The sequence below is a fragment of the Trachinotus anak genome, unplaced genomic scaffold (genome assembly GCF_046630095.1).
Source record: "Trachinotus anak isolate AG129_WGS33_773 ecotype Australia unplaced genomic scaffold, CSIRO_AGI_Tana_v1 ptg000032l, whole genome shotgun sequence".
In the NCBI taxonomy this organism is placed as follows: domain Eukaryota; kingdom Metazoa; phylum Chordata; class Actinopteri; order Carangiformes; family Carangidae; genus Trachinotus; species Trachinotus anak.
Genome location: NW_027273883.1, coordinates 20,450,319 through 20,477,554, shown reverse-complemented (window position 1 = coordinate 20,477,554; position 27,236 = coordinate 20,450,319). Strand labels below are relative to the sequence as shown.

General features: G+C 38.8%; 1 protein-coding gene across 5 annotated transcripts in view; it reads left to right on the top strand.

Moving 5' to 3' along the window:
• The window catches only part of ulk4 (unc-51 like kinase 4), an 86,553-nt gene that overhangs the window by 18,936 nt on the left and 40,381 nt on the right, over positions 1–27,236 (top strand). For all 5 annotated transcript variants that reach the window (XR_011686701.1, XM_071469673.1, XM_071469677.1 and 2 more), the window contains 4 exons: positions 3,114–3,197; positions 16,551–16,712; positions 17,396–17,581; positions 19,530–19,657. Coding sequence is in view for 4 of the 5 variants with exons in the window: in XM_071469673.1 (XP_071325774.1) it covers positions 3,114–3,197; positions 16,551–16,712; positions 17,396–17,581; positions 19,530–19,657 (560 nt within the window). In the remaining variant the exon portion in view is untranslated. The remainder of the gene's footprint in view (positions 1–3,113; positions 3,198–16,550; positions 16,713–17,395; positions 17,582–19,529; positions 19,658–27,236) is intronic.

Sequence of the window (27,236 nt, the reverse complement as noted above, 5' to 3'; positions counted from 1 at the left end):
CTCAGACAAGTATTCTCAGTGTTTCTGAGGCCTACTACTACATACTAGACCTGTTAATGACATAATCAGCCATTAAATTCATTGATTGGTTCATATTATTATACGCTGTGAGAAATACAATGACCCACTAGCTGCTCGCTCTGCTGAGAACTATCAACCTCTAACAGTAGTAGGCTGGCAAACTGTAAAGTTGCTCACCTCTAGTTTGCTCTCCAGATAATGTTCAAACTAACCCATAACATTGTTTGCACAGTATGCACCCTATGTTTCTAGACCATCAGGACCAAGAGATGGGTTTTTAAATGTTGATAGTGAAGAAGTTTCTCTGTTCCCAACTCTTAGGTAATTAATGTGGAATGACTGCTTTCTTTTGAGTTAATGAGTCAAAATGAATGATGTCAAATGCAAGAAAGATCCAAAGACATTTCCTAATTACTTCAGTGAAAAAGACCACTCTTGAATTAAAGGAATGATACTAAGAGCTCTGTCATTTGGTAGTAGAGTTAAAATTTACATGCTGACTAAACTGAATTGAAAGTGAGTTGACCCCTATCTCTGAAAATTATAAGAGAAAGACTGGAGCAGACCTCATTTCATTAGAAAAGGTGATCCCAATTTATTTCTAGTTAACCTCAATCTGACCAGGCAAGTCGTTTAAGTGTAAGATATTTATTTGCACGACTGATGGATAACCTTCAAAAATCAATCACCCTGGCGGATTACACTTATTACTCTCCTGAAGCCACAGAAAATCTCATCAGTGTCCTGTAGAAGCTTTTAATGTATTTACATTTCAGCTTCTGCGAGAGCTAGTGTTTTTCCATTGATGCCAACTTGTTCCTAACAAATAATAACAGAATAATTAACTGATTTATTTACCCCCCCCTCAGTGATGTGGTTTAGTTGTTGAACAGCACCTTAAAAGTGTTAATGTTTTAAAGATTTTTTTTTTTTTTTTTGCAGGACATTTTTTTAAAAATCTTTTTTTCTGTAGTATACCCATAAAATATTTCAGCACAGTTGGAGCAGTGTTTTATTCACTGTGACTAAAGTTCTGTGGTGACAAAATGTTCTTGAGCATAGTAATTCCACAATTTAGTGAATAAAGTGTTACGTGTAATAAAGTAAATGAAAGTTTTATTGAAGAGTAATAGAGGATTTGCTTCGGTGTATTGGTAACAGCTTTGAACCATTAAATATACTTGTAATTTAAGGGTAAAACTGCAAAACAGCATTATTTCTCCTCAATAAAATCCCAAAATTCAGGTGTTTCCTTTCTCTCCCTGGGAGAAATGACTTGTGTAAGAAGAACAACTGTAGTGTTTTGTTCTTGGGTCCAAGAAGTCTGTCATGTAATTAAAACTTATGCAGAGAGCTGCTGCCAGAATTGTAACTTAAGCACGGAAGAGCTCACATTACTTGTGTTGCACAGTCCCTGTGCTGGATGTTGTTTTAGAATAGATAGTAAAAAGATGTTGTTATTTGTTTAAAAACATTTTCATGAACTTCATTGTCAATATGCAATAAAGTGTCCCTGGTAGAGCTCTAAGAGCCATATATTTTGCTTTTTTTGTGGAAAAAACTCTACAGTGTGTGTAAGCTTACATGTACCACAGTATATGGTCTGTGTAGTTTCCTGGTGGCTCCGTTCCTTCACTCTATACTGTACATCAGTACATACTGTTAGGACAACATATTATCAAGATTTGATATAATTTATAATCTTTACAAACACAAGAAACATGATTTTTTTTGGGACTTTGGATGGTTTCAGGGTTGAAATAAAAAGTAATTAGACTATTCCCATGCAGTGGGTACAGTTGGGTATGGTGCAAAGAAACACTACATGACCATAAAAATACCAATGATGATCATACTATTTAAATTCTCATCATTTACATTACATGTTGTTGAAACTATTCACTGAATACAATAACACACAATATTTTTCCAAACAGCATCATATAGCTAATATCTTTATTGCAAACAGTTTTAATGAGCATCCTAAACACAATGTGATCTCATAGAAACCCAAAGAAATCCACTTGGCCAGTTTAATGTCAAGAGAAACAGGTTTATTGGAATCATTTGGAATGGCCCTTAAAGTGTCCCCCAGTAAAATCATCTGCTTTGCTCCTCTGTTCTTCTGCAGTGCCAGTCAATGACAACGATTAGCTATAGCCTCTAGTGCTGTCTTTTTCCTCAAGGTTAGATATAGCCTGGAGCCTTGCACAGTAGCAATGGAACAGAGCAATGTTTCATAAAAATGTAAGAATACTGGTTGAAATAATTTTGTGCAGTTTAATGACAGTGCTGGTATGACAGCAAATATAGTTTATTTCGTTAGGAAATACGCATATTCAGCATGATCAGATGAATAATTGAAGTTTTGATAAATAATCACTTAATGTTTATGACATGTTAAGATTTGCTTTTTTGTTTTTCACAGTTTTATATAATTAGAATTTAAATATCTTTGGGTTTGATTTAGTTGTTGGTTAGATAAAAAAGTGATCTAAAGACATCACCTTGGTCTTTTGGAAATTGTGATGGCCATTTTTCACTAATTTCACTAGTCAATAGTCTTTAATGGACTACTTAGTAAAGTAACTGAGAGAGTAATTGATAATGAAGGTACTTATTTGGAGAGCTGTAAATTTTAAATGAAAACTTTAATGAGTATAGTGAAAGTTTGGCTTTTAAGTCTTTTTTCTTCCTGTTACTTAAAAATGAGAGTTATATGCTTGAGTGTACCAACAAGGAAAATTGAAGAAAACATAAGTATAATGCTCACACAAACTATGTTTCTAAGTAAAATCAATACTTTGAAGAAAAAGAATCAGCTGAATTTAAATAGTTATGAAAGCATGCTCATACACAGACATGGTAGCCAAGTAATCAAGATGTCATGGCTCCTCTTGCTCCCACCTCCCCTACCCAACTTGGCCCTTTCTTGCCCTTTTCCTCACTTCTCTCCACTTGCATCTCCTCCATGTTATCGCTCTGCCTTTCTCTCATTCCCACTCTACTCCACCACTGCCCCCGCCCCCATCCATACCCCCTCCTCTCTCCTCTCACCCTTTCTCCCTGTCTTTTCTATGCCTCTCTATCAGGAAGAGAAGAGAGGCTCCCCAGAGGGACTGTGGTTCGTTCCCGCTGCCGCCTACACTGGCTTAATGAGGAGCCTGCGGGAAGGGGTGAGTGTCTCTGTGTATGTCTGCGTGTGTCTGTTTTTGTGTCTGTGCCTGTGTAGCTGTGACTAAGTCTCTCTCACTGTGTGTGCCTTCGAGTATGTGTGTGTGTGTGTGTGTGTGTGTGTGTGTGTGTGTGTGTGTGTGTGTGCAAGTGTGTGGCAGGGGATCCCTGTGAACAGTAATGATGAGGCAGCTGTGGGAGCCTAAAGCGTTGTTTGCCAGCTGCAAGTCAAGGGCATGCAGAGCAGTCACACACACATGCGCGCACACACACACACACACACTCTTACCTGCATCAAACACAACCCTTTACTGCTCAGCGGCCTGACCTCAGCAGCAATTAGGACCCTCCAGACACACACATACAGTAGTCGGAGCAGAGGCACAAGCAGAAATACACGTAGTGCTTTCCTTTTTTGCTAGCTTTCTTTTTGTTTTTTCTCCTCTCTGTCTCATCTCTTTTTCTATTTAATTATACATCCCCTCTTATACTAATCTTTCACAAAAAGTAAAGCTGTGTCTTCAAATGCATTAAGAAATAAACAGGTAATGTAACAATGTTGGCATCATGCTACTGATAATTAGAGATTGAAACTGGTCTTATTTTGGTCTAGACCCTGTGCATCTTATGTTCAGCATAAGTTTCTCTGTTTCAGGACTGGGTGATGTGGACCAAATATATATTTATGAATGGTGATACACAATATATATTTCATGAAGGTGGGTTAAATGTTCAGTTGTAAGTCAAAGCCACATGTGAGATGTCACAAGCACTTACTTACAAACATACTGTGATCATGTAAATGAAAAATTATATGAAATAAATATTCTATATTAAATAGAAATGGGCCTCTCTCTGAGACTGCTCTCACAGTTCAACAGCAAGAACAGGCTGAATAAAATACAGGGTTTCCTGCTTAACAAAACACACAGCTGTGCAAAAACAATACAAATCTTTTTAATCCAAACCTTCTCCAAAAATTGAACCATTATTTTTCATTTTACAAAGCAGGTCTTCTTCAGCAGTGTGGATCAGTGCTGTGTCTTTCTCCACCTATGAACAAGTGGGGCTGAGTTTTTGCATTGATGTGGGGGTGCATGGTAACATGGTTTTGGCCTCTTAAATGTGGTATCTCAGGACTGCCTTGAGGGAATTTCTTTAGATTTGCCACAAACATTTACTTGGACTCAAGGATCAACTAATTAGAATTTGCTGACATCATTAGTGTAGGGATTCACTTATTTTTTCCAACCTACACAGTGAATATTTGATGTGTTCAGTATGGACAAGAACAATACAGGGTTCACACTGTTGCCTCACAGCAAGAAGGTTGTGGGTTCAAACCCCGGGCCTGGGGCCTTTCTGTGCAGAGTTTGCATGTTCTCCCCATGTCTGCGTGGGTTCCCTCCTGTTACTCCGGCTTCCTCCCACAGTCCAAAGACAAGCATGTTAGGTTAATTGGTGACTCTAAATTGCCTGTAGGTGTGAATGTGAGCATGAATGGTTGTTTGTCTCTATTTGTCAGCCCTATGATAGACTGGCGTCCTGTCCAGGGTGTACCCCGCCCTCGCCCAATGTCAGCTGGCATTGCACTCTACTTGAATATGTATGTATCAAATCATGAACAGCCAAGTGCTTCCATATTGTATCATAATATATTATAGTGTTCTTGTTTGTAGTATTCTTACATGGTGAGCCATTGCAGCTAAATGAGGAATATTTTGGTGGGTTGTGAGACTGATAGATACAGTGGACAGGTAGAGTGAGAGAAGGAGATGGATGGATGTTGTTTTGTCTCTCAGAGGTAGACGGGGTCTTACTGGGGTGGCCCACTATAGCAGAATGAATATAGATGAAACTCTGGTCTGCACAGTTGTCAGCTAGTACCTACTGTTGCTTCATTACCACTGGGAGTGTAGTGGGGGGTAGATGAACAGAGGAGGGGTGCGTGTGACAGGAGCAGGGAGAGGGGTTGAGGGGAGGAGAGAGGAGGTTGACTTATTTATCATTATTGAGCTGTGAGAGTACGCTGATGGAAACACACACACACACACACGCAGCTTTAGGGACCAGACACTCATCCTCAGACCCAGCCTGCCTCCCTTTTTCCATTTCTTTCTCACCCTCCTCTCCCCTCCCTCTCAACCCTGTCTCTCACTGACTAGCTGTTTTTCCTGTGGATGCACAAGTATATTTGGTATTATTATTACAGAGTTTCCTAATAGTCTAACTTTGTCTCATGGGTATTACATTCCTGGCATTAACAACAGTCACAATATACCATAGCTCACTATACTGCCATAGACAGTCATATAGTTGTACTGTTGAGATATACTGATATCTTTCCTAATGCACAACTGCCGTATATCTGTGCAACATTTCAGGAAGGCAGAGTGACTGCATGTCAGTCTTAGGATTACACCAGCATTTATTACTATCGGTTCAATTTATCACATTGCAATGGAATTGCTGCTATCATTAGATTTTCTCCTGGAGACAAAGGAAATCTATGTGTAAAGTTGAACTTTGATGAAATTTGCACAGTTTGACAGTTTCGACTGGGTTGACCTTTCATGGAATAGAGAGCCAGAGAGACCTAAATAGAGGAAGCTATCATATTAATTGTGACACACCATCCAATCTTAACCCTGCCCCCACCAGAGGTTTTTCCCACCATGTTTCTCAAATTAACTGTATTACTGTAACTTATCATCTGGTTAGCTACCTTGTGGCTTGCTAGTTCCAACATGTTCTCTGCTAGCTAGCATGTTAGTGTTTAGCTCCTTAGCTACAATACCTCAGGCACTTGTCTGCAACTAATTACTACAGCCTCCCGCACCACCCATTTCACCAAGATGTGTTAACGAGCAAGAACTAGCTCATAATACACAAACAGCTGTGATAAGCCTCCCAAATGCAATGCATTCTGTTTCCCTCTCACCCAGAAATTAGGTGTCACGGCAAACTAGGGAAAATATAAATTTGCAAGTGGAATTTGTGTTGGATCTGTGTACACATAAAATATCACACGAACAGTATATTGAGTTCTCTTCACTGGTTGAAGAACCGATGTCCGCTGTGTCCCCTTTCATCCAAAACCAAGCCTACGCCCTTGCATTTTTTTAAGACCAATATATGACTTTAGCATATTGCAGATATCTGTATCATTGCACAGTGTGATTGCCAGTAATTAGCAAGAAACTGCAGAAATGACAAGGGTATACTTGAGCTAATTTAGAAAAAGTGTCACCATTGGATAGTTTTGTGATCAGAGAGCACTTACAGTTTTACCATTTTCATTGGTAAAATGTGCTGTGCAGTACGTATCATGGTCACAATTGTTTTGAAAACCAAATTTGAGGAATCCCAATCAGAAATGTTTGTTTATGTTATGTGTTAATGTTTAAAAATATATATTAGCTGATTATTATCAAATTCTTTATGGACTAAAATATCATTATTTTCATTGGCTTCATAAATCTGGTGTCATTCAGGCTCTACTAAAGACAACAAACTTGCAAACAATTATATTAAAAAAACACATTTGAAGAAAGCATAAAAGAGTTCATACATGTGCACTTAACATTCTAATTGATGATAAACTGCTTTGATGATCTCAGTTTAGTTGTAACAGTTGTTGCTTGTATTGCAGATATTTAAGCAGAACAAATGTATTTTGACTCATTTTCACACATTTTTATTTAAAATGTTTATCAATGACCAGTTAATCAAAAAGACCAGCTAATAATGATCAGACCAATGGCCAGTGAAACTAAGTATTTTTAGTGCTCTACCAAATACAAATCTAACAGCATTTATCAAAGGCTGGCTCTTGTGAGAAAAATTATTTTGTAAATCGATTTCATCTAGTCTAAAAGTATAATGTTTCACCCTACTGTAATATTTTGCCAAAATAAGACATGGGAGTATTATACACTTGCGCCACTACACTACACACTAAACATTTGGCCTGGTTTGGGCTCTGTGCCTGTTACAATTCTTAGCTGATAACATGCTTATATAATTTTTGGAAATTCATTCCTGAGTTACTGAGTGATCCAAAGTTTATTTCATATTTTGACTTCATAATTTAACATTATTACTCAATAAATTAAACACCACATCTCATTCAGGATTACTGTATGGGAAACCTGTAAAGTTTATTAGCTTATTGAGCTTCATTCATTAACAGCAATGTTTTCATCTTCATCATCACTTCACTCCTTCATTAATTTGTCTGAACAAAGCGATGCCTTCATCCTACCGTCCATTAATTAGGATGAAATACAGCCAGACTACCATTCCAGCGTCTAGTGTCTCATTTGTGTGATAGCTGCCATACATCTACCAAGGCTTTATGTGATGAGCTATGATCTGTAAACACTGATGGAATGTAAAATTTCACATGATATCAGTATTTTTACGACTTTACAGCAGTTATTGCTCCTTTTTTTACTTTCATTAATGTAACTTATTGTCATCTGACTTTTAAATAGCAGGGTTGATTCTTTTCTAAACTTGAGTTATTAATGTTTATAAGGTTCGTGTCACTTTTATCTTACAACATAGTGAGGGCAAATGCTTTTTTCACCTTTTTTTTTCAAACTGAACATCCTATGTCAGATGGAATAATTTGATGAAAGTTTTATTTTGCTCTTTACTCAGAAGCAATTGTATTAAATGTCTGCCAATCTGTTGGAGGTGCACAGGTTACAGTGCCAGTGGGAAGAGATTAGAAGAGGGACTCAGGCTGTGATTGATTTTCGATAATTCATCTGTGGGTTATACAGAGTTGGACATCTAGACAGAAAGACAGCTGAGATAGAGTTGCTCATCCCTGACAACAAGAGAGGGGTATGAGAGAGGGATGACTAGACAAATATCCCTAGGTCTAAGGGTGTTTGTGTAAGTATGAACAATGTCAGTCCTAAACTAATCATTCAAGTTATTTTTTTCTTGTACAGTGCCTAATGACTGGCACCAGCACTTCAATAAACAAATAGCCACTTGGACCAAGCCAGAGTCTTTAAAAAAACTCATAGTTAGAGTTTTTTAATTCTGTTTTCCTAGAATTGTTTTTAATAAGTTTAGTAACAATCCTTGAATGTTTGCACAAGTTTGTACAAATCTTAAGACATTCAAATCAGTTTAGTCTGATGAGAAAATCCTTTGTAGTCACCCACCCATTCAGTATACCACAAATTTGTGGGAAGTCACAGAGAGAAGTCATGTAAAACTGTTTTTTGTACAATGCAGTATCTACCTCTGCGAGGAGCATTTTGCCTGCTTTGAGTTGGCTAGTTGAAAGACATGTTTTAGAGGATGATGCTGCTGGAGTGAAGATATAGATAATGAGCAAGAGTGAAACATGAAATTTGTCAGTGAAGGGGTTGTAGGTTGACAGGAATGGGCAGAAAGGCAGCAAGGAGACAAGAGACAAGAGACAAACAGGGTACAGGCTTACAGGGAGAGAGAAAGTTTGTGAGCAGTGGAGAAAGAGAGTAGATCCCTAAGTGACAAAGAGGCAGAGAGAAACATGTGTTGTGTCTAGCCAGCACAAGATCCAGCTTTGATTTTATGTTATTGTTTTCACACTTTTTCATGTTGTACATACATACGTATAACAAGTATGACCACATTTTGTCAACAACTGTAAGTTAAAATTCTTCTCACTTCATTATTCATATTTGGTTGGTTTTTTAGTTAGTTTTTTTCCTTTTCTTTTTTTGGCTTGTTTCCTGCTCGCTACTGCAGGACAGAAGTTTGAGGGTGGAGTTGCTGCCTAAAATACCAGAACAATGAGCTAAAAGGAGCTAAAATGGTACATATAGCTAAGGGGAGCTGCAGAGTTGGGTGGTAATTGCCTGTGGGTTTGTCGCAAAGAGCAGCACCAGAGTTGATAGAAATACTGGGCCATTTAAGACTCAGAAACATTGATTGTCTCTGTTGGGTTTCACTTGACCTTGAATTGAAAGCTAAATATTTGTTAACTCCCACACAGTGTTAGGGGTGTGAATATAGAAGCAGTTTGCTGTGGCCTTACTGTAAGCCTATTCTGAAGTTTTTGATAAGTTTGACATTTGAAACTGCTTTGCTTATCTCTGAATACCTATTTGTAACCTATGTTGTATGATTTGATATGTGAACAGTTGTGTTCTTATTATTATTGCTTTTTTGCATTAGTTGGTTATCAAATACTTTGTGATGCATTTTTGTGTTGTTTGGACAAGGAAATTGTCTGCCAGTGGCCTAAATGTAAATCCGGTGCCACACAGTCTTTATCGCATGACAGCATTGAGATGCAGTGCCAAGACCCTGTCTAAAGCGCTCCAGGCAGTGTGGTTTTGATGCATTTTCTGACCCGCCGGATAACCCAGCCCCCTCCGCTGCTGTTGAGAGTTTTCCTGATTTACAAGTAAAGCACTGGAGAAAGGGATAGAGATTGTCGTACTAGAAAAAGAGTCGACCTGAGGGAGGGGGGCACAGAGCCAAAGAGAGCATGGTGGTGGAGGTAGTGACAGAGAGGAAGAGACAGAGAGATCAGTGTAGTGGGAGAGGGGGAGGAGATGGCAGGGAGTCAGAGAGAGAAAGAGAGAGAGTTGTACTTGGAGAGGGGGAGTGGATGGCATGGAGTGAAAGACAGGTTTCCAGGCCAGACTTGAGCTGCAGGAAATTATTTATGAGCATGAACAAGATGATGCTTCTGCAGCCTATGAAGAAAAATGTGTGTGTGTGTGTGTGTGTGTGTGTGTGTGTGTGTGTGTGTGTGTGTGTGTGTGTGTGTGTGTGTGTGTGTGTGTGTGTGTGTGTGCACAGCAGAAATGGGGTGTGAACAGTATTACAGTGATAGAAGCCAAGGGGCAGAAGGCAGAAATCCCCGTACATGCACACACACCCACACACACAGAGAGCAGTGGTGAGCCTATTAATGATTTATCACTATCTTCCACAAAGGAAAGGAGAACAGAAGGGGACTCTCTAAGACAGTCATGGGTCCTACCCTTGTGTCTCTAACATAGGATGTGACCACTCCATGTGCATGCAGTCACATGCACACACATGCATAGTCTGAGTGCAAGCCATTGTGTAATATAATAATGTTCTGTTACTATGTTGTATTGATTAGCACGTCTTTAAATGAGTGCTACTGTCCATTTGCACACAAAAAGGAGGGAAGGAGGAGGGCTAACACTGTTTGTCTATTTACATGCCTGTCCTGTCAGATTGTCTTTCTGTAGTGCATTTTGTTTCTGTTAAGGCAATATGCCAGTCTCTTTTTGCCTACCTGTATCTCTGCTTCTTTATCTGTTTGTGTCCTTGTTTTGTCTACTAGTTTGCCTCTTAGTTTACGTGTGCTTGTCTGTTTTTTTTCTATCTACTGGTCTGTCTTCTTTCCCCTGTTTCTATTTGCACCTCTACTTGTTGCTCTTTTCTACTGTTTTGTCCACGTCTCTCCCTCTTTCTTCACGCCTCACTGTCTGTCTGCTGGCCTGTTAATCAGACAGTCTGTCTCTCTCTTTGAGTGTGATTATTAGTGGTGTTAGATCTACTGTGAGAGGTTGATAGATGGTGTCTGTTTCTGCCATAAGGGCTCATTCAAAACCAGGTGCAGTGGCTTCTAAAGGACTTTAATTACAGAGGAAAACCACATCAGACATGTGAACACACACACTTGTGCACACACAGGCATACAGACAAATCCTGCATCAGTTCATGTGATGTAGTTTTTGTGATGTATATCTCTTTCTACTTGAGACGCAGAGGCCAGGTGCAAACATGTTGGGATATAAAACTAATCTACTGATCAACACTTGAAGACAGGATTTTATTGTTCGTATCTGCCTAGCCTTTAGCTCTTTTCATCTGAAAACCAAGGTTTTTCCAACTTTTTTTAGACAGGGGTTCAAAGTTGTTTAAGTCTTGCCTGTCAGCCCTGAGCTCTAGAATAAGAGAGATTTTTAATTTAACACAGTTGCCGGTAAGCCAGTTAGTCCTGTTGAAACCTGACGAAAAAAGTGGAAATCCTGTTTAAACTGGATACATCAGTGAGATAAAATAAGGGGAGCAGCATGTTTTTTTTTTAGTAGTTGCCAAATTTAAATCCATGAAATCTGTAATTGAAGAGTGCACGTTTTGTATTAGTATTATATCTGTCTTAAATGGCCATAAATTACCTACTCAGAAATCATGGCTAGATGTTTGAAGTGAGGATCATTAATAATTTCTTAATAATTCTTTAAGTACAGTAAAAATGGCTTATAGTGATCACATCTGATCATTAGATTACCATGTAATTGACATTTGTATAGTTATTACAGGAATATAAAGTAATGACACAGACAGCTTTGCTATTTAAGATAAAATACAATAACAAACTGTGCTGTGGCCCTCTCCTGCTCCAAACCTAGTCTGAATGGTCATCGTGAAAGCATTACACTGCAGTCACATAACATACCTGCTGCCTTTAGAGAGCGGGAACAATGATTACCACACTGGTGAAGATATCACATGGTCATGTACGCTCATTTACGCACACACCAACACATTCACACAACTTATGAACTTATGTTGGGAGAACAGGCAGGGATAGTTGTTGTGGCTTGTTAGCATGCTGTGGCTCCAAAAACCTCATAAAAATAAGTTGGAACAGAGCCTAAGCATATGACACCTTGCAGTAGTAGGTTACAACAGTTTACATTTTTTCTCATATGTTGTCATGTATGAAAAGACCCAAAATGAACACTGTAAGCAGACTTCTTGGTTACCTTAAGTTAAGTATTTAAACAGCATTTGTCTCGAAATGATTCTGCCCCAAGCTTTTTGATCCATATGAGCGGTTGAGCACTGTAACCGTGATCACTATATGTGGTTTCCACTATAATTCAAACCCCCTTACTCTTATGGACTCCTTTAGGAGACGATGCAGTGCAGTCACTCTCTCTCGATTTTTTCTGTCGTATGAACATGAAATTGAAATTGTCTTGCCATGATTATCGGTACACGATATTCAAGGTCCCAAGAGGAAGACCCCCTTAACTTCATACTCTATACCAGGTTTTCTCAAACTTGATGTTCAGTGGTCCAAATCTCATTTCTAGATAAGGTCTAAGGTCCGGAAAAACTAGTTATAAGCAAATCCCTTTTATTAAATTTGCTTACAACTTACAACCAAAAGAAATGGCACTGTTTGCCTACAATTGTTTGCTTGTGAACCTAAGCCGCTCTAACTTTTGCCAGTAAAGTGTATTGTGCACTGTAGTTTTATAAGAAATTTTAACTTACTTTAATTTGGTTTTCTAAGTCTACCTTTCTTTTCTTTGCACATTTAGATAATGCCATGGCAACGTGCCAAAACACCTCCTTCCCCGCTGCTTCTCTGATAATGACACCGACAGAAGATGCTGGTATCTCAACCTCGTGTGCCCACAGGACTACATGTGAATGCCTTTTAGCCCTTTGCTGACTTGCTAATGTTGACATGTTAAATAATGTTAAAGCCTGATAACTGAAGCGCGTCAACATTGCGTCATATGTGCACCGGCTGTCAACGTTACCACGGCTACATCTTAATCTCTGGCCGGGATCACCGTAAAAATCTTAAATATGTTATATTTTACAAAACAAACAATTTATTGATAAGAATAAAACATTTTTTGAATGTAGTTAACATACAGTATCGTACCAATGCATTCTTAATATAATGTGTGGGCTGGGTCCAGATTAACTTGCTGTTCAGTCCAGATCTGGATCAGAGTGTGGACTTTGAGAATCGATGCTCTAAACCTATGTTCGTGAGCAAATATTACAAGATACTTGCTTTCCATCAGTCTCACCTGTACTTTGTGCTCAGTGCAAATGACCTAAAAGACCTTTTGTGGCAGACATTTTGACTTGTTATAACAGGAAAAGCACAGGTTAAACTAATTTTGTTAATGATGGATCAGTTCCATTAAGGGTCAGTAAGCCATGCCAGTGAGCCTGCATGCACAATACATGACCCTGGAACTAGCTCACCTATATGGAATACAGTTGTTATTAATGCTATAAATTACATCCGTGCTTTTTCTGCGATGACATGACAAAATGTCACGCTGACTAGTATTCTGTGTCATTTCACGTCATATTGTGATTGCTTGGTCTGTAGATGTGGGTTGTGACAGCAGTGATACTCTTGGTGTTGGATTTCTGACAGTATGAATTTTGCCGCAGGCACAGTGCAATCTGGGACCACTGTTGGATTTATGACGACAGATTTTACCACACTTCTCCCATGACTGTTGACTTATTCTCACACAGCCCAAAATTGCACAGTGTAAAGGAGTTTAGTCTTTAGTCTAATAAAAACTAAAACTATTTGCTCAACAGTTAACTCAATATATTTATGTACAGTAGGGACAGAGCGGGTGGGAATAACACAACAAAATATTCATAACATGTTTAAAAGTGGTCTGTCTTGTTGAATACAACTCTCAGCTCCAAAGAAGTTCTGGTATTGTGAGAAAAAAATACTGTGATTGTATAATTTCAGTGGTATCATGTAAAATTACAGATTTCTCATCTTTTACATTCAAAGGTGGTAAAGCCCTGTGTGTTAAAAAAATATCTTAGATGACCTTGTAGCCAAAGTATTTGGAAAGCCATTACAAAAATTTCACTTTTATTTCTCTAAAGTTGACTTTCTGGAGATGTGAGGTTTAAGTAGGACACTGAGTATAATATAATGAGTGTGTTTCTTGGATGAACTTGTTTCTCACACTGGGAGAAATTATAATGAGAATAACTTACTCTTTCCTCTGTCTCCTGAATTTCTCTCTCTGCATCATAATGATGGAGTCTCTTGCATGTGCTACTTGTTTCTCACCACATGTAAGGATATCTCTCTCATTGTATCTTTCTCCCTTTCTCTTTTTTTCAGTCTCCCCCTCTATCTCTTTCTCTCTGTAGTTCCTGGCAGGGCTACAGTCTATTAAACACACAGACACTGGGTGCTCCCCCGTGGGCTCATTAGTGAGCTGGCCCGCATAGCCTGGGGAATGCTGGAACAGACCATTCCACTGGTTCCCAGAGGGGTGCCAGAGGATTCATTATGTTGTTGTGCTACGTAGTCCCTTGGTGTTGTATATACAATGTGATGTCCTATATTGGATTAATTGCTAGGTTATTTAAGATATCAGTTATGATTAGAGTTCCCATGTGGTTGAATAGTGTCTCTAATTTTTTGTAAAATGTTAAATAACTGTGGATCACAGCCTGACCATTGATGCATAGCTAATGTCAGGATCAAGATTTTTCTCAGTTCTAAAATGTTCATTTTATCCTGAACATGAGGTTTCTGCAGGACAGTAAGGACATTATTTTGCTGTTATGGCATAGTGCATTTGTTAAGGCAGATGGGATTGAGGTAAATCTTTTCATGAAACTGAAAATAATAAAACACCTGAACTGACAATCAGTTCTCTATAGCGTATAGCAGCAACAATCTGTTCAGGTTAAATAAATGCCTGTTAGAATGGAATTCCTATGGTGAAATTCCTATGGTTTTCATGGCAGAAGCATATCTAATCATCATCTTTAAAAAAACTTTTCAAGCCATTCCTGCCGCCTAATCCATATAATCCACATCTGCCATCCATCCACATACTGTGTTATCCTGCAAGAGTGTTGGGGCTTTTGAACACAAAACATTAGCAGTGTTTTTAGCCATAATTAACCAAAACTATGACTGCACACACAGGTGGACAGCAGAAAAATAGATTATGCTTCCTGTGTGGATAGAGACAAATTGGCAGCATTTGTGTCCATTGTAGAGGACATGAGTTCAAGCTGACCACACCTGAAATTGTTTGTGAAGAAAAAAACTAAAAATGTTAACAGACCCTTTTCAAGCTCACACAGAGCTAGTTTGATAATAAAAAGACAGAATACCACTTTAATTATTTGATTCTCTCTTTATTCAGGTCTCCCTCTTCTTAAATGTCGTACATTTGATATATACACAAATGCATGGACAGCCAATACAGTTATGTGTGAAATTTAAAACAATTAAGTAGTGTAATAATGGCATTGTCAGTCACCTGCACCACTTTTCAGAATTAACATGATAAATTGCCACAGTGAAATTAATGTTTCAGTTATTATTATGAATCTTTACCAGAAAATATAGTTAACTGTGTTTCATGAATAGGTTCCATTGTATCTCATATCTAGGAAGAGTAGCGTCTAAGTGATGTAACACAGTGAAACACAACAATAACCTGACAGAGGCAATCACTTCTGTTCCACTTCCTGTCTTTCTCCACAATGACTTTACTGGAAAAACTCATTTCCTCAGCCACAGAGATTTCATTAGCCAGGTCCCATTGTCTGAACACAAACAACTATTCTCTACTCAGGCAAAGGTGTGTGGGCTCATACAATATACACATAAGCATACACAAAAACACTTGCACACTAACTCATATATGCTTACACATGCACACACACGCACACACAACCTCTCTCTTCTTTTTGTGTCGAGGTGATGTTGAGGGCTAATCTAATTGCCAGCTTGTGATTGTGTTAGTTCTTTGTTCAGTTCTGCTTTTTGCTGTATGAGATTTTTCAGTAATTGAGTTTTGAGTTTGTAACTTAACAATGAACAAGAGGATGTGTTGCACATGATATCATTACAGTATATACAAGAATTTTTATTTTTTTTTGGTACAAGCACTATGATGTGCTCTGGTATTAGGATGCATGTGCATATTTACACAACAGTATGAAAGCTTATCTTTATATATAATAGTACAAATAAGACACCCACCACTCAGGTGTTTTGATATTATGTATTTGCTCTGGTACAGTGGCTGCACCCTTAGAGGCTTTTCAACACATATTGTAGTACAACAGTATGTTCGTTCTGTCTACAGTGTCTCTATGCATGTTTCTCAGTGTGTCCACTTGTTAATCTCTGTCCTTGTCCACTTAAAGACTTTGCTAAAGACCCAAGTTTCTTGAAAAGCGCATGGTCCCACATCCTCTTTCAGGATGATTCATAAATTGACTCAAACAACCAGGAAAACTATATAATCAATTTTGAAATTGTTTGAACAAGAAAGCATTTTGAGAGTATATGGGCAGTGTTTTTATGAGGTTATTTTGTTGTAGTTGTAGTAAGTAGTGTCTTTTTACTTGATGGACTATAACATTGTGATAGCCATCCGTATGATTTATTCACTGCTGTGAAACACTACAAATGGTACATTTATGGTGTATTGTGTATTTATTGTAATAATATATACTTATTAAAATCACTGGGGTCACTGTACCATAGTGAATATAAAAGATTCAAAGGTGTCTGTGTGTCTGTCTTACAGGACGACTCCATAGTTCATCACATGGTCACAAAAATTATAGAGAACGTATCCACCACTGTCTCTGGATCCTCCCACCACCTGGTTACAACAGATATAGGCTCCGCCCTGTGGTACCTGTTCACTCACTCCACTGTGGAGGCTGTCAGAGTCACTGCCATCTCTGTAAGTTCACACACATCCAAACACACACTCACACACACAGTTGAGTATGCATGAGTGTGTATAATTGCATATGCAAACACTACAACTTCTGTAGGTTATACAAACACAAATACACATCAGAAACAAACATAGACAGCAAAAATATGGTGACTATATCAAGTTGTTGACATGAACATGCAAACTGTTTTCACAAATTGAAAAAAAGAGATGTTTTTGTTTTTCAAGTTATACATACTTAATGGAAACTCAAGGTAAAAGCAGGCAAAGATCGCTTGAACTTAATGAACTGCCTGTATTTTGTGATTTCTGATGAAAAATTATAAATTTTGCATCTCATAACCAACCTGAGATTATGAAAATGAATGACCTTCTAATGCTAAATGACAACAAATGACTTGTTGCAAATTTGGCTTTACATACACTTAGCTTTACATGTACATGTATTAACTGATACTGAACTGAATTTGATATCCTGAATCACCCAGACTATTAATCATATTAAGTTCTTTGTTAATGATGCCGTGGGTAGAATTGAAAATTGAAAACCCATTGTTGTGTGTGTGTGTGTGTGTGTGTGTGTGTGTGTGTGTGTGTGTGTGTGTGTGTGTGTGTGTGTGTGTGTGTGTGTGTGTGTGTGTGTGTGTGTGTGTGTGTGTGTGTGTGTATATATGTGTTGTTTCCAGTCTCTTTCTAGACTAACCCGGGTGGTCCCAGCTGTCTTCTTGGCAGTAATTGACACATGTGGCCCTGCGGCCATCTTGGAGGGTGTGGTTGGAGCAGGGGCCAGGGTCCAGCAGCACCTGCTGACTGCTATGGCTACTGCCTTAGTCACCTCACACATCCAAACACACCGTGTCACACAGACCAGGGTATGTGTATGCTGTCTTGCACACCTGCATAATAGTGTAAGCATATATTGCCAAATATAAATACATTCAGTTTACATATCAACTGACACAAGAAACCCATACGCAAACAAGCATATTGTTTTAATGTTATCTTTACTGATATTGCAGAGAAATTCTGCAGGTTTGTTGGTGAAATTGCTACTGAGCAGGGTTTGACTTTTTAAGACATATATCTGGGGAATATCACTAATAGGGAAATTTTAGCACAAGGACTTAGGGATGAAAACACTGCTGGATAACACCACAACATCAGGAACAAACGAAACTGGCTTCAAACTCTCTAAACCCTTACGTCATATGCTCTCTCACTCTCTCTCTCTCTCTCTCTCTCTCTCTCTCTCTCTCTCTCTCTCTCTCTTTCTCTCTCTCTCTCTCTTTCTATCCTTCTTTCTCTCTCTCTCTTTCTCTCTCCCTCTCTCTCTCTTCCATACAGTTCATGAACTAATGCTGAACTGTGCATGAACTAATTTGTCAGGACTTACTTATTTAATTTTTCATAAGACAGCCCATGTAGTGTGTATGTGAAGTGCTAATCTTGGTAAGGCAGAGGGGCTAAAATTGATTTGAAGGTTTTCAACTTGGAGTCTAGCATTGGTAATTGACTCTGAACTGAATTTATTTGCATTGAGCATTTCCAATTTAACACCAGAATACAAACTTAGTACTTCAACTCTACTCTAATTATACACTGATATGCATTCACCCCCCTACCAACCCCCCTCCCCTGGCACAAAGACAGACAGTCCAGGAGTTTGTTTACACAGAACTCTGTCTGTTAGTGTGTATTTGTGTGTGTGTGTGTGTGTGTGTGTGTGTGTGTGTGTGTGTGTGTGTGTGTGTGTGTGTCCGGGAATTCACATACACTAATTTGTAGTGTGTGTCAGTATCTGGGCTAATTGGCTGAATGAAAGCACTGCAGCCTTCCACTTCAGCAAAGCATTATGGGTAGTAGGGAGGGACTTATCAGCTAGGCACACACTACTGGGCTTTGAAATTAATTAACTTGGTGCGTTGCCCCATAAACATTCATGTATGCACATTCTCTCACATTAAGACTCACACACTCACACACGGACGTACACAGTCAGTAGTGTATGGTGTTGGTGATGATGATAATGGTAATGAATGTTGGCCAGTCAAAATTTTTTCCAACCAGTTACTGCTGCTGAGTGAATGAGTGTCTGAAGTAGCTGTAGGCACACAAGTTTGTGTGTGTGTGTGTGTGTGTGTGTGTCTGAGTGCAGGCGTGTGTTATAGAGTTTGAGCTGATTAAGTTTTCGTCTGATAGTTTGAAGCTTTTTCAGAAAATTATGTTTATTTTCTTCACCTTAGGGAAAATATTAGATTGAATCATTTCTTGTTTCTTTGCATACATAGAAACTACATAGACTCAGAGTATAGCATTTCAGTGTGAAAGCATTTTTCTATTCTTACTCTGAATCAACATACTGATTTGGGATGTTGCCTCATAAACATTTAGGTGTTACTTTAGAGTGTTAATAGAAAAGTTAATAGAAAAGTCTCATATAAGGAAGGGAGAGCACCATGATAGCTACAAAAGTGATACATGGCAGACAAGACAACATGTAATACAACAGTTTATTTACCCCCCTGCCTTTTCCTTTGTTTTTCTCCCACCAGCAAACCTGCTTTACTCCCTCTCTCTAGCCCCTGACATGAAGAACCAAGGCAGTGTACATAAATAAAAAAAAAAACACAAAAACTGATGTAAAACAACAAACAAACATTTGCAAAATACCAGTACAACCTACCCAAATATCCAAACCTTCACATAGCTGACTTGTATTTGAATTGCAAAGTACAGTATTTTGGACTGTACACCAGCAGAAACATGCATTACCAGTCTCAGGAAGACTTTCACTTTATTCATTTGTGTTTGTGTCTTGAGGATTTGGTGTTGAAGGTGCTGCGCTGTCTAGAGAGTCCATCCACAGTAACAAGAGCCAAAACATTACTACTACTGCTGCTACTAATACAGGACGACTCACACACACTGCTTTACTGCTGTCAACACAGGTAAATACACACTCACTCACACCCACACAGATGCACACACAGACATACACTTACATATAAAGACAAGTGAAAGTCTGTTATACATATTTAAAAAATGTTTTGCCTCCAGCCAGATTTTTTTCTGTAAATTCTTTCATATTTGGTTAAGTGAGCAACAGCTAGAAAGTAGCTCACATTTTGTCACTTACTACAACCAAGTATTTCTGTATGAAAATTGATTGAATTTCATGTCTGTCATGGTCTTCATAAATAGCTCCAAAAGTTTGAATTCTTTTTAAAGCATTGTGACATGGCAAACGTTAAGGTGTGTCTTTAACTATGTGCTCTTACAATAAACCAGATGTTATGTGAGATCAGTGGTTCATCTATCCTGTCTACTATGGAGGATTATGCAAGTTTTAAATATTTTTTCATTTTGTTGATTAAAGAGTTATACTCCTTTTAACTGTACTGTCGGTAATAACACAGTAATACAGTAATAACACTGCAACACTGCTTGAGGATGATGTGTCTGTTTAACTGTTATCTTACCATATAGCTTAGTGCACCGCCATACTGACTAACTGTACAGAGATTTGGACCAGCGAAGATTATAACCCCACTCAGTCTGTCCGACCACTGGATAATTTGTTTCTCTAGAATGCAGTTTCTCACAAATAGACTAAACTGTCAGAGAACAAATAGAATTTGTCAATTCCATATCAGGCTGGGATTCCCCTTTAATTATTTAGCTGTTCCCTGTATGTTCTCTTATCCAGCTACACTGTGGCTAAAATTTAATTCCCTCTTCAGTATATAGTGCGGTGAGCCAAATCCAAAATTGTGCTCCAAGTTTTTGTTTTATTGAAATTGTAAATTTTAAAGAAATTGGCATTTGTACTAATTTCCACGAATACTAATCTACATAATTAAATTGGTGTACAGTGCATTTGGAAAGGATTCAGACACTTTCAATTTTTTCACATTTTGTTGCTGTGGCCTTATGCCAAAAAAAACATTTTGTTCCTTCATCAATCTACAATCAATACCCCACAATGCCAAAGCAAAAAGAGATTTTTTTTTTTATTTTGCAAATTTATTAAAAAGGAAAAACTGAAATATCACAATGACAAGTAAGTCAAGTATTCAAACCATTTGCTATGACACTTGAAATTTAACTCAGGTTCCTTCCATTTCTCTTGATTATCTTTGAGATCTTTCTACACCTTGAGTGGAGTCCACCTGTGGTGAATTCAATTGGTTGGACATGATTTGAAAAGGCAAACACACCTGTCTATATAAGGTCTCACAGATGGCATAGCAGAGCAAACACCAAACCATGAGGTGGGAGGAACTGCCTGCAGAGCATTGTGTTGAGGCACAGATCTGGGGAAGGCTACAACCTGCATTGAAGGTTCTCAAGAGCACAGTGGCCTCCATAATTCTTAAATGGAAGAAGTCAGGAACAACAACAAGCATTTTGGGAGAGCAGCTTGGACAGAGAGCAGCGTGGACAGAGAAAAAAAGCATGATTATCACATTTATCTTTGTTTGGACATGTTATACAACAAATTGAGTTAAAATTTTATTAGATTATCAAACCAACAAATTTGGCCATACAGATTATGCGTAGAATGATTTATCTTGAAGCAAATAAATCATATCCAACACAGTTATCTGTTATTTAAAGCAGACTGCTTTTAGAAGGGAGACTTCCTTCAGAAAAATTCTGCCTGGGGTTGTTGGCAGGCGGTTGTACTCTACATAACCTTTGCGTTAACTAGCACAGCAGCCGTGGGAATGATAATATAAATGTATGCACCCTGGACATTCAGTTTATGCTGCCGCATGTTGTAACTTAACTGGAACTTCAAATGGTTCATTAGAGCTGGTTGTCCTGTGTTTCACCCCACTCTAACTTGCAGTGCAGCTGTGAATGTGCATTGCTCATATAATCAGATGCATATGCATGACACCCAGTTCCCCTGGTAATTTATGACCAGTTGGTATTTCAGTTTGAAAACTATGTCCTAGATTACTGACATATGGATCCTCATAACCGTCTCTCCGCTTGTCTCCTCTCTTCCTTTCTATTTTTTCCTCTCTTTTTTTTCTTCTAAGTTTTTCCTGTTTTCTTTTTTCTTTTTTATTGAAAAAGAAAACATTCTCAGACTCCTTTCTTCTTTCGCTGCTTTGGCTGTCTCACATTTTACACATGGGAGCTGCCAGATTAACTATTCCATAAAAGAGTAAGGGTAAGGTTAGTTGGAGTGGCATTAATTGACATTACCATTAATGTTTTTGGATAATTGTTTTTACTCACCAACTAGAGGCCAGCGATAGGATCACACCAGCCACAATGTGTTGAGTACACCTGGAAAATTTCGTGACTGTATCTTGCATGGTTGTGATGTTATCACAGTGACAACAAAAATCTGTCCACAGACAGACAGACATATACAGTAAACACCTGCCAAAGTCCTCAAAACCTCCTCTCTGTTAGGTCCCACCACAGTTGGTGTCTTTATGGACCATGTGTTGCCATGATGAAGACACACACACCCACATAGACTCACAAGGTGAATACAATACCAGCCCAATCTTCACAGCTGGTAAAAATAAACTGACAATCCGAATACACGACTTTATTACCTTTCGCTTAAAACTGCTCCTTGGCAGCTGACAATAAGTCACAGGTAGTGTCATTTAGGGATGCCCTGATCACCTTTTTTTTCCGACAATACCGATACTGATCATCTGTGAATGAGAGGGCCAATCCATGGCCGGTACGGATCTTTTTTGGTTTTTTTGCGGTTGGGAACTACAATAGGTGGCAGTGTAACCTGATCAAAGGACAACAAAAGTCATCCTTATTCAGTCAATAACATGCTTTTACTTTGTTCAACAGAGCAGTAGAAAAAACTCCCAAGGAGCAAATCCATCATCTGACAAGAGAACCTGATTATTACACTAATGCAAACTTCAAAAAATTGCACAACTGTCATCTAAACCCTGACCTTTCTTACCTTCGTTCATGCAAAGTTATCAGTTAAATCATAAAAAATGAAATCTTTCCATCAATTGCATGGTTAATACTTATACTATACAGACACAGAAGTGCAGCATTTGATAGATTCCCCCGCACCAATGGGGAGACCTGTTGTCAAACTACCCCCTGCCTCCCTCCTCATCTCCCACCACCTCTGAGAGTGAGAGAGGAGACCTTCTCAGCAGCAGATGCCAGCACAAAGTAGAAAGAGTGCCTACACCAACCAACACAGTGACATGACGTCATTTACATGATGTGCAAATGAGAGAAAAAAATTGGATCAATGTAACTTAGTTTTTGTTTTTTGTTTTTTTGCCGCCTCCCGACGAGATGTTGCCAAATTCTAAATCCACTTACATTATATCAGTGTCACACACTTTGTAAACGTTATACATGGCCAACATGTTTTGTTTTCATGACCTGTTGCACGCCAGCGCAAGATAAGATAAGATCGCCTTTATTAGTCCCACAGTCGGGAAATTCACAAGGTGGGAGGTGGGACTACACTAGACAGCAGCAGACATCAGAGGTGATCAGTGTTAAGGTGGTTGGTGACTAGAAGCAATAATTCCGATCTACTGATCACATATTTTTAATGAAAATCAGCAAATCATGATCGGTGGCATACCTGGTGTCATTAAAGGTGTTGTTTTAAATAATTTTACACAAAGAATTTAAGCTATAAACCCATCAGTTCCAATTCCATAATAAATACCAATTCTTTGGGGTTTGGGTATTTAGTGTGTTCACATTTCATATTGTCAAAAATGAGCTTTCCATGTCTTATAAAGTAGCTTTAGGTGCTAGTATCAAAACGCTCGATCCACAGAGAAATGCACACAGCACCTATTCAGAAACTGTGCCTTAAAACAAACCATCAGGACTTCTGAAATTTTGAAATGTCTCAACAAAACAGTCACCCTCCCCAGCTATGCCCCCAGAAACTGGAACTCCTATATTTTTATTCAATCTCAATTAAGCACTCTTATTAGTGTTTTATTTGGCCTCTCCAACAATCTTTCCAGCTTTTAATCATTTTAACAGTAGTCTTCTACCGATCGTTGGATGACATTTATCTTGCAGGTTTTCAGTTTTATCAGTTGTGTTGTTTTATGAGTTACACTTGATTGGAAACCAGCTATTAATATGGCTGTGTGTGTGGACTGCAAACTTGCTTACTCACAACTTGCTGACTTCTGGGCAACTTTGTCTCCATATCTGCTGCCTAGGCAAAACATATTTCCACCATAACTTCCCCATATATGCAGCTGCCATGCTGCCAAAAGTAGACGTTCCTTCCATACATTTGCCTTATTGTCATGGCTGGTCTCTTGTCGGCAGTCCCAATTGATCCCATTCAAAACTCTGCACGGTGTGGTGGTGACAGAAGTGCACCTTTTCCTTCATGCCATATTCCACTCCTGTTCTCCCGGCTTCTCAATCGCCCACCTCCATGGTGTCCCCAATGGTCTCTGTATTGTAAGGCTATGCATGCTCCCCTGGCTGCCCTCAACACACACTGGCACTGTATCGGTCTGTCTGGAGAGTCTAGCAGCCGAAGAGAGTGAGCTGGAGGCAGGGGCAGTGTGCTCTGCCACACCTGCATTGGACAGTCATGCTGATCCCACTAGATGATCCAAGGGTTTTCACCAGAGCCAGGCCCAAGGCTCCAGTGTATAGCTCCACTCCAAATCCAGCTGGAGCATTTTAGTCCAAATTTGATTGACTGTCTGTTCAGCTAATTTCAGCACTGACTGACTATTTCCATGTGCATTTACTGGTGAGTTTTACCAAGCTACAACAGTAGGTTGTGATACCTGTGGTTGGTCTGGCTAATGCGTCACTCAGAAAACAGTTACAGACACAAAACACCTTTTTCTTGCTAGAGCTCCAGAGAAAAGTGTGAGAGAGGAGATATAAAACTACACTGAGATGGTCTTTGGTACTTAAAGCCACAATTAAATCTTATGGATAGAAAAACTTAAAATAAAAAAGTGTATTATATTGGACCTTTAACATCTGACAAAAGTATGTGTCCTTGAGCATGTCATTATGCATTATAAATTAACTTGCTAGTATGGTGTTTACTGACACCATAATTTAAAGGACAAAGAAAATAAAGGACTTAGTCTTAGCTGGAAATATTTAAAACTATTTGTTTGTGAGGATTGGAGTTGGCAGTGTGTTCAGAAATATTTTGGAATATCAACAAGAAACAAAATAAAGTATCTTTTTTATTTTGTTTCCAAATTTGCAGTTTGACTGTCATCTGTTGTCACATTCTTGGGTCATTTCCTTTTATTATAAAAATATTACAGTACATTACTTCCTGATACACTAACTGCCTAAACACTATACCATGAAGAATGATACATTCTTTATACAAATCATAGTATATCCTCTAGAACTGGGTTACAGAAATAGTATGTGGCAATAAGTGGAAAGGTAGGCAGCAAGATTACCTCATTTAGGATCTTTGTTACTGGACTATTCTCTCTGAATAAGAGCCTTAACACAACCTTCTTTTACACATAACCCTAAAACAGAATTAAGGTGTTTTTATTTCTCACTTCCTCCTCAACTCTTTTCCTTTGCCTGTCTTTCGCTCTCACACACATACACTTCATCTCTCTCCTCTCACTTGCTCTTGCTCTGTTCACTGTGTTAGAGCTGTCAGAGTTGACCTGCCTGTCTCTCTCCCACCAAGCACTCTGGATGATTCAACCACACGCACAGACACATGCGTCTTTCCCTCAGTCCTGTTCTCACCCAGACACATAGTGTTTAATTAGCTCCTCAGTGGTGTGAAAAAATGTGTGTGTTTGTGTATTTGTTTTTGCCTGTATGAGATAAACTTGTGCAGGCCTCGCTGTGGAAGTGTCAAGATTGCCATTGGGAGTGGAGTGAGATGGCTTTCAACAGACACAGTCACACACACACAGAGCGGGCCACTTGTAGGTCAGTTGTGTGTGACTACTTTGTGAGTCTCCCACAGTGACTGACAGAGAGGTGGCAAGTTTGTCTCTGTTTTGCAATCTGGAAAAATGACTGCAAGACTAACAGAGGAACACACAGGCAGAAGTCTAGTAGGGAGACAAATAGGCAGAAAGACACAAAGCAGGCATAGAGTAAGGTAGAGAGACAGACTGGTCAACGGCTATTCAGACAGACTTCATGTGCAGTAGATGGAAAGGTAGACTAATAAGCATTTTGTATTAGAAATAATTATGTTTGTGGCTGGTGAGGTAATTAGAAATGCAGACTTTTGTGCTTATGTGTTTATATCTTGAACCAAATGAAAACTAAAAGGTTACATTAACACCACCATGAGGTTGAGTGAAATTTCTCAACAATCAGATGGATTGCCATGAAATATGGTAGACATCGCGTCCCTGAGGGTGAATTGCAATGACTTTCCTTACCTTTGTTTCTAGCTCCATAAACAGGTCACAGTTCTCACCGTTTATGACCAAATGTCTGCAAAACTGACTCCACACTTGCTCCTTCTATGTGGAACAGGTTTAGACACATTTGCAATTGGTTTGCGAATTGATCTGCAACCACATCAGAGTTTATGTTAGTGAATTTCGGCATCTGAAATTGCAAGGCTGTCTAATATGCTGACATCTCATTCAGTAAACATTGTGTTAAGTGTTGAAGTGTCTCTGAACTTCCATCTTCAGGTTTCTCCATAGATGTTCAACGGAGTTTAAGCCCATGGCCTTTGGCTAGACCACTCAAGGACTGTCTTCTCCTGAAACCACTCCAGCATTCTCTGAAATGGTTGTCTTTCTAGCGGGTTCTCTCATCAATGCAGAGAAGGCTCTATTAGAGTGGCCATTGGGTTCTTGGTTACCTCCCTGACCAAGGCGCTTCTTGTTTGATTACTCAGTTTGGCTAGAGGGTCAACTCTAGGAAGAGTCTTGGTGGTTCCAGTCCTACTCCATTTCACAATTATTTAGTCCACTGTGCTCCTGGAACACTCAGAGCTTTCTAAAGGGTTTTATATTCCTGCTCTGATCAAAGCCTCACCACAATTTTATAACAGAGGTCTACAGAGAGTTCCTTGGGCTTCATGGCTTGGTTTTTGTCCTGACATGCAGTGTGAATTGTGGTAGCACAGATCAGTTTGCCACAGATGGACTCCAGTCAAGTTCTAGACAGGTCTCATAGATAATTAAAGAACAGGGGATGCACCTGACCACAGTTTGTAGTTCCACAGCAAAGGCTCTGAATACTTTGGTTTGTGAGAGATTTCAGTTTTCAATCTTTAATACATTTGCAAAAATTTCAAAATATATTTTTCACTTTGTCATTATAGATTATTAACTGTAACTTGATGGGAATAAAGGTATTTTTATTCATTTAGAATTAAATCTACAACAAAATAAAGTTTGGAAAAGTGAAGAGGTCTGAACACTTTCTGAAACAAATGCATATAATTGAAATTATTCATGTAGCAGACCTGTGTGGAACTGGAACTGAATGGCCTTAACATTTTTTGATACTTACAATACTTAATCTGTGTGAAATCCCTCTTTGCTACCTCAT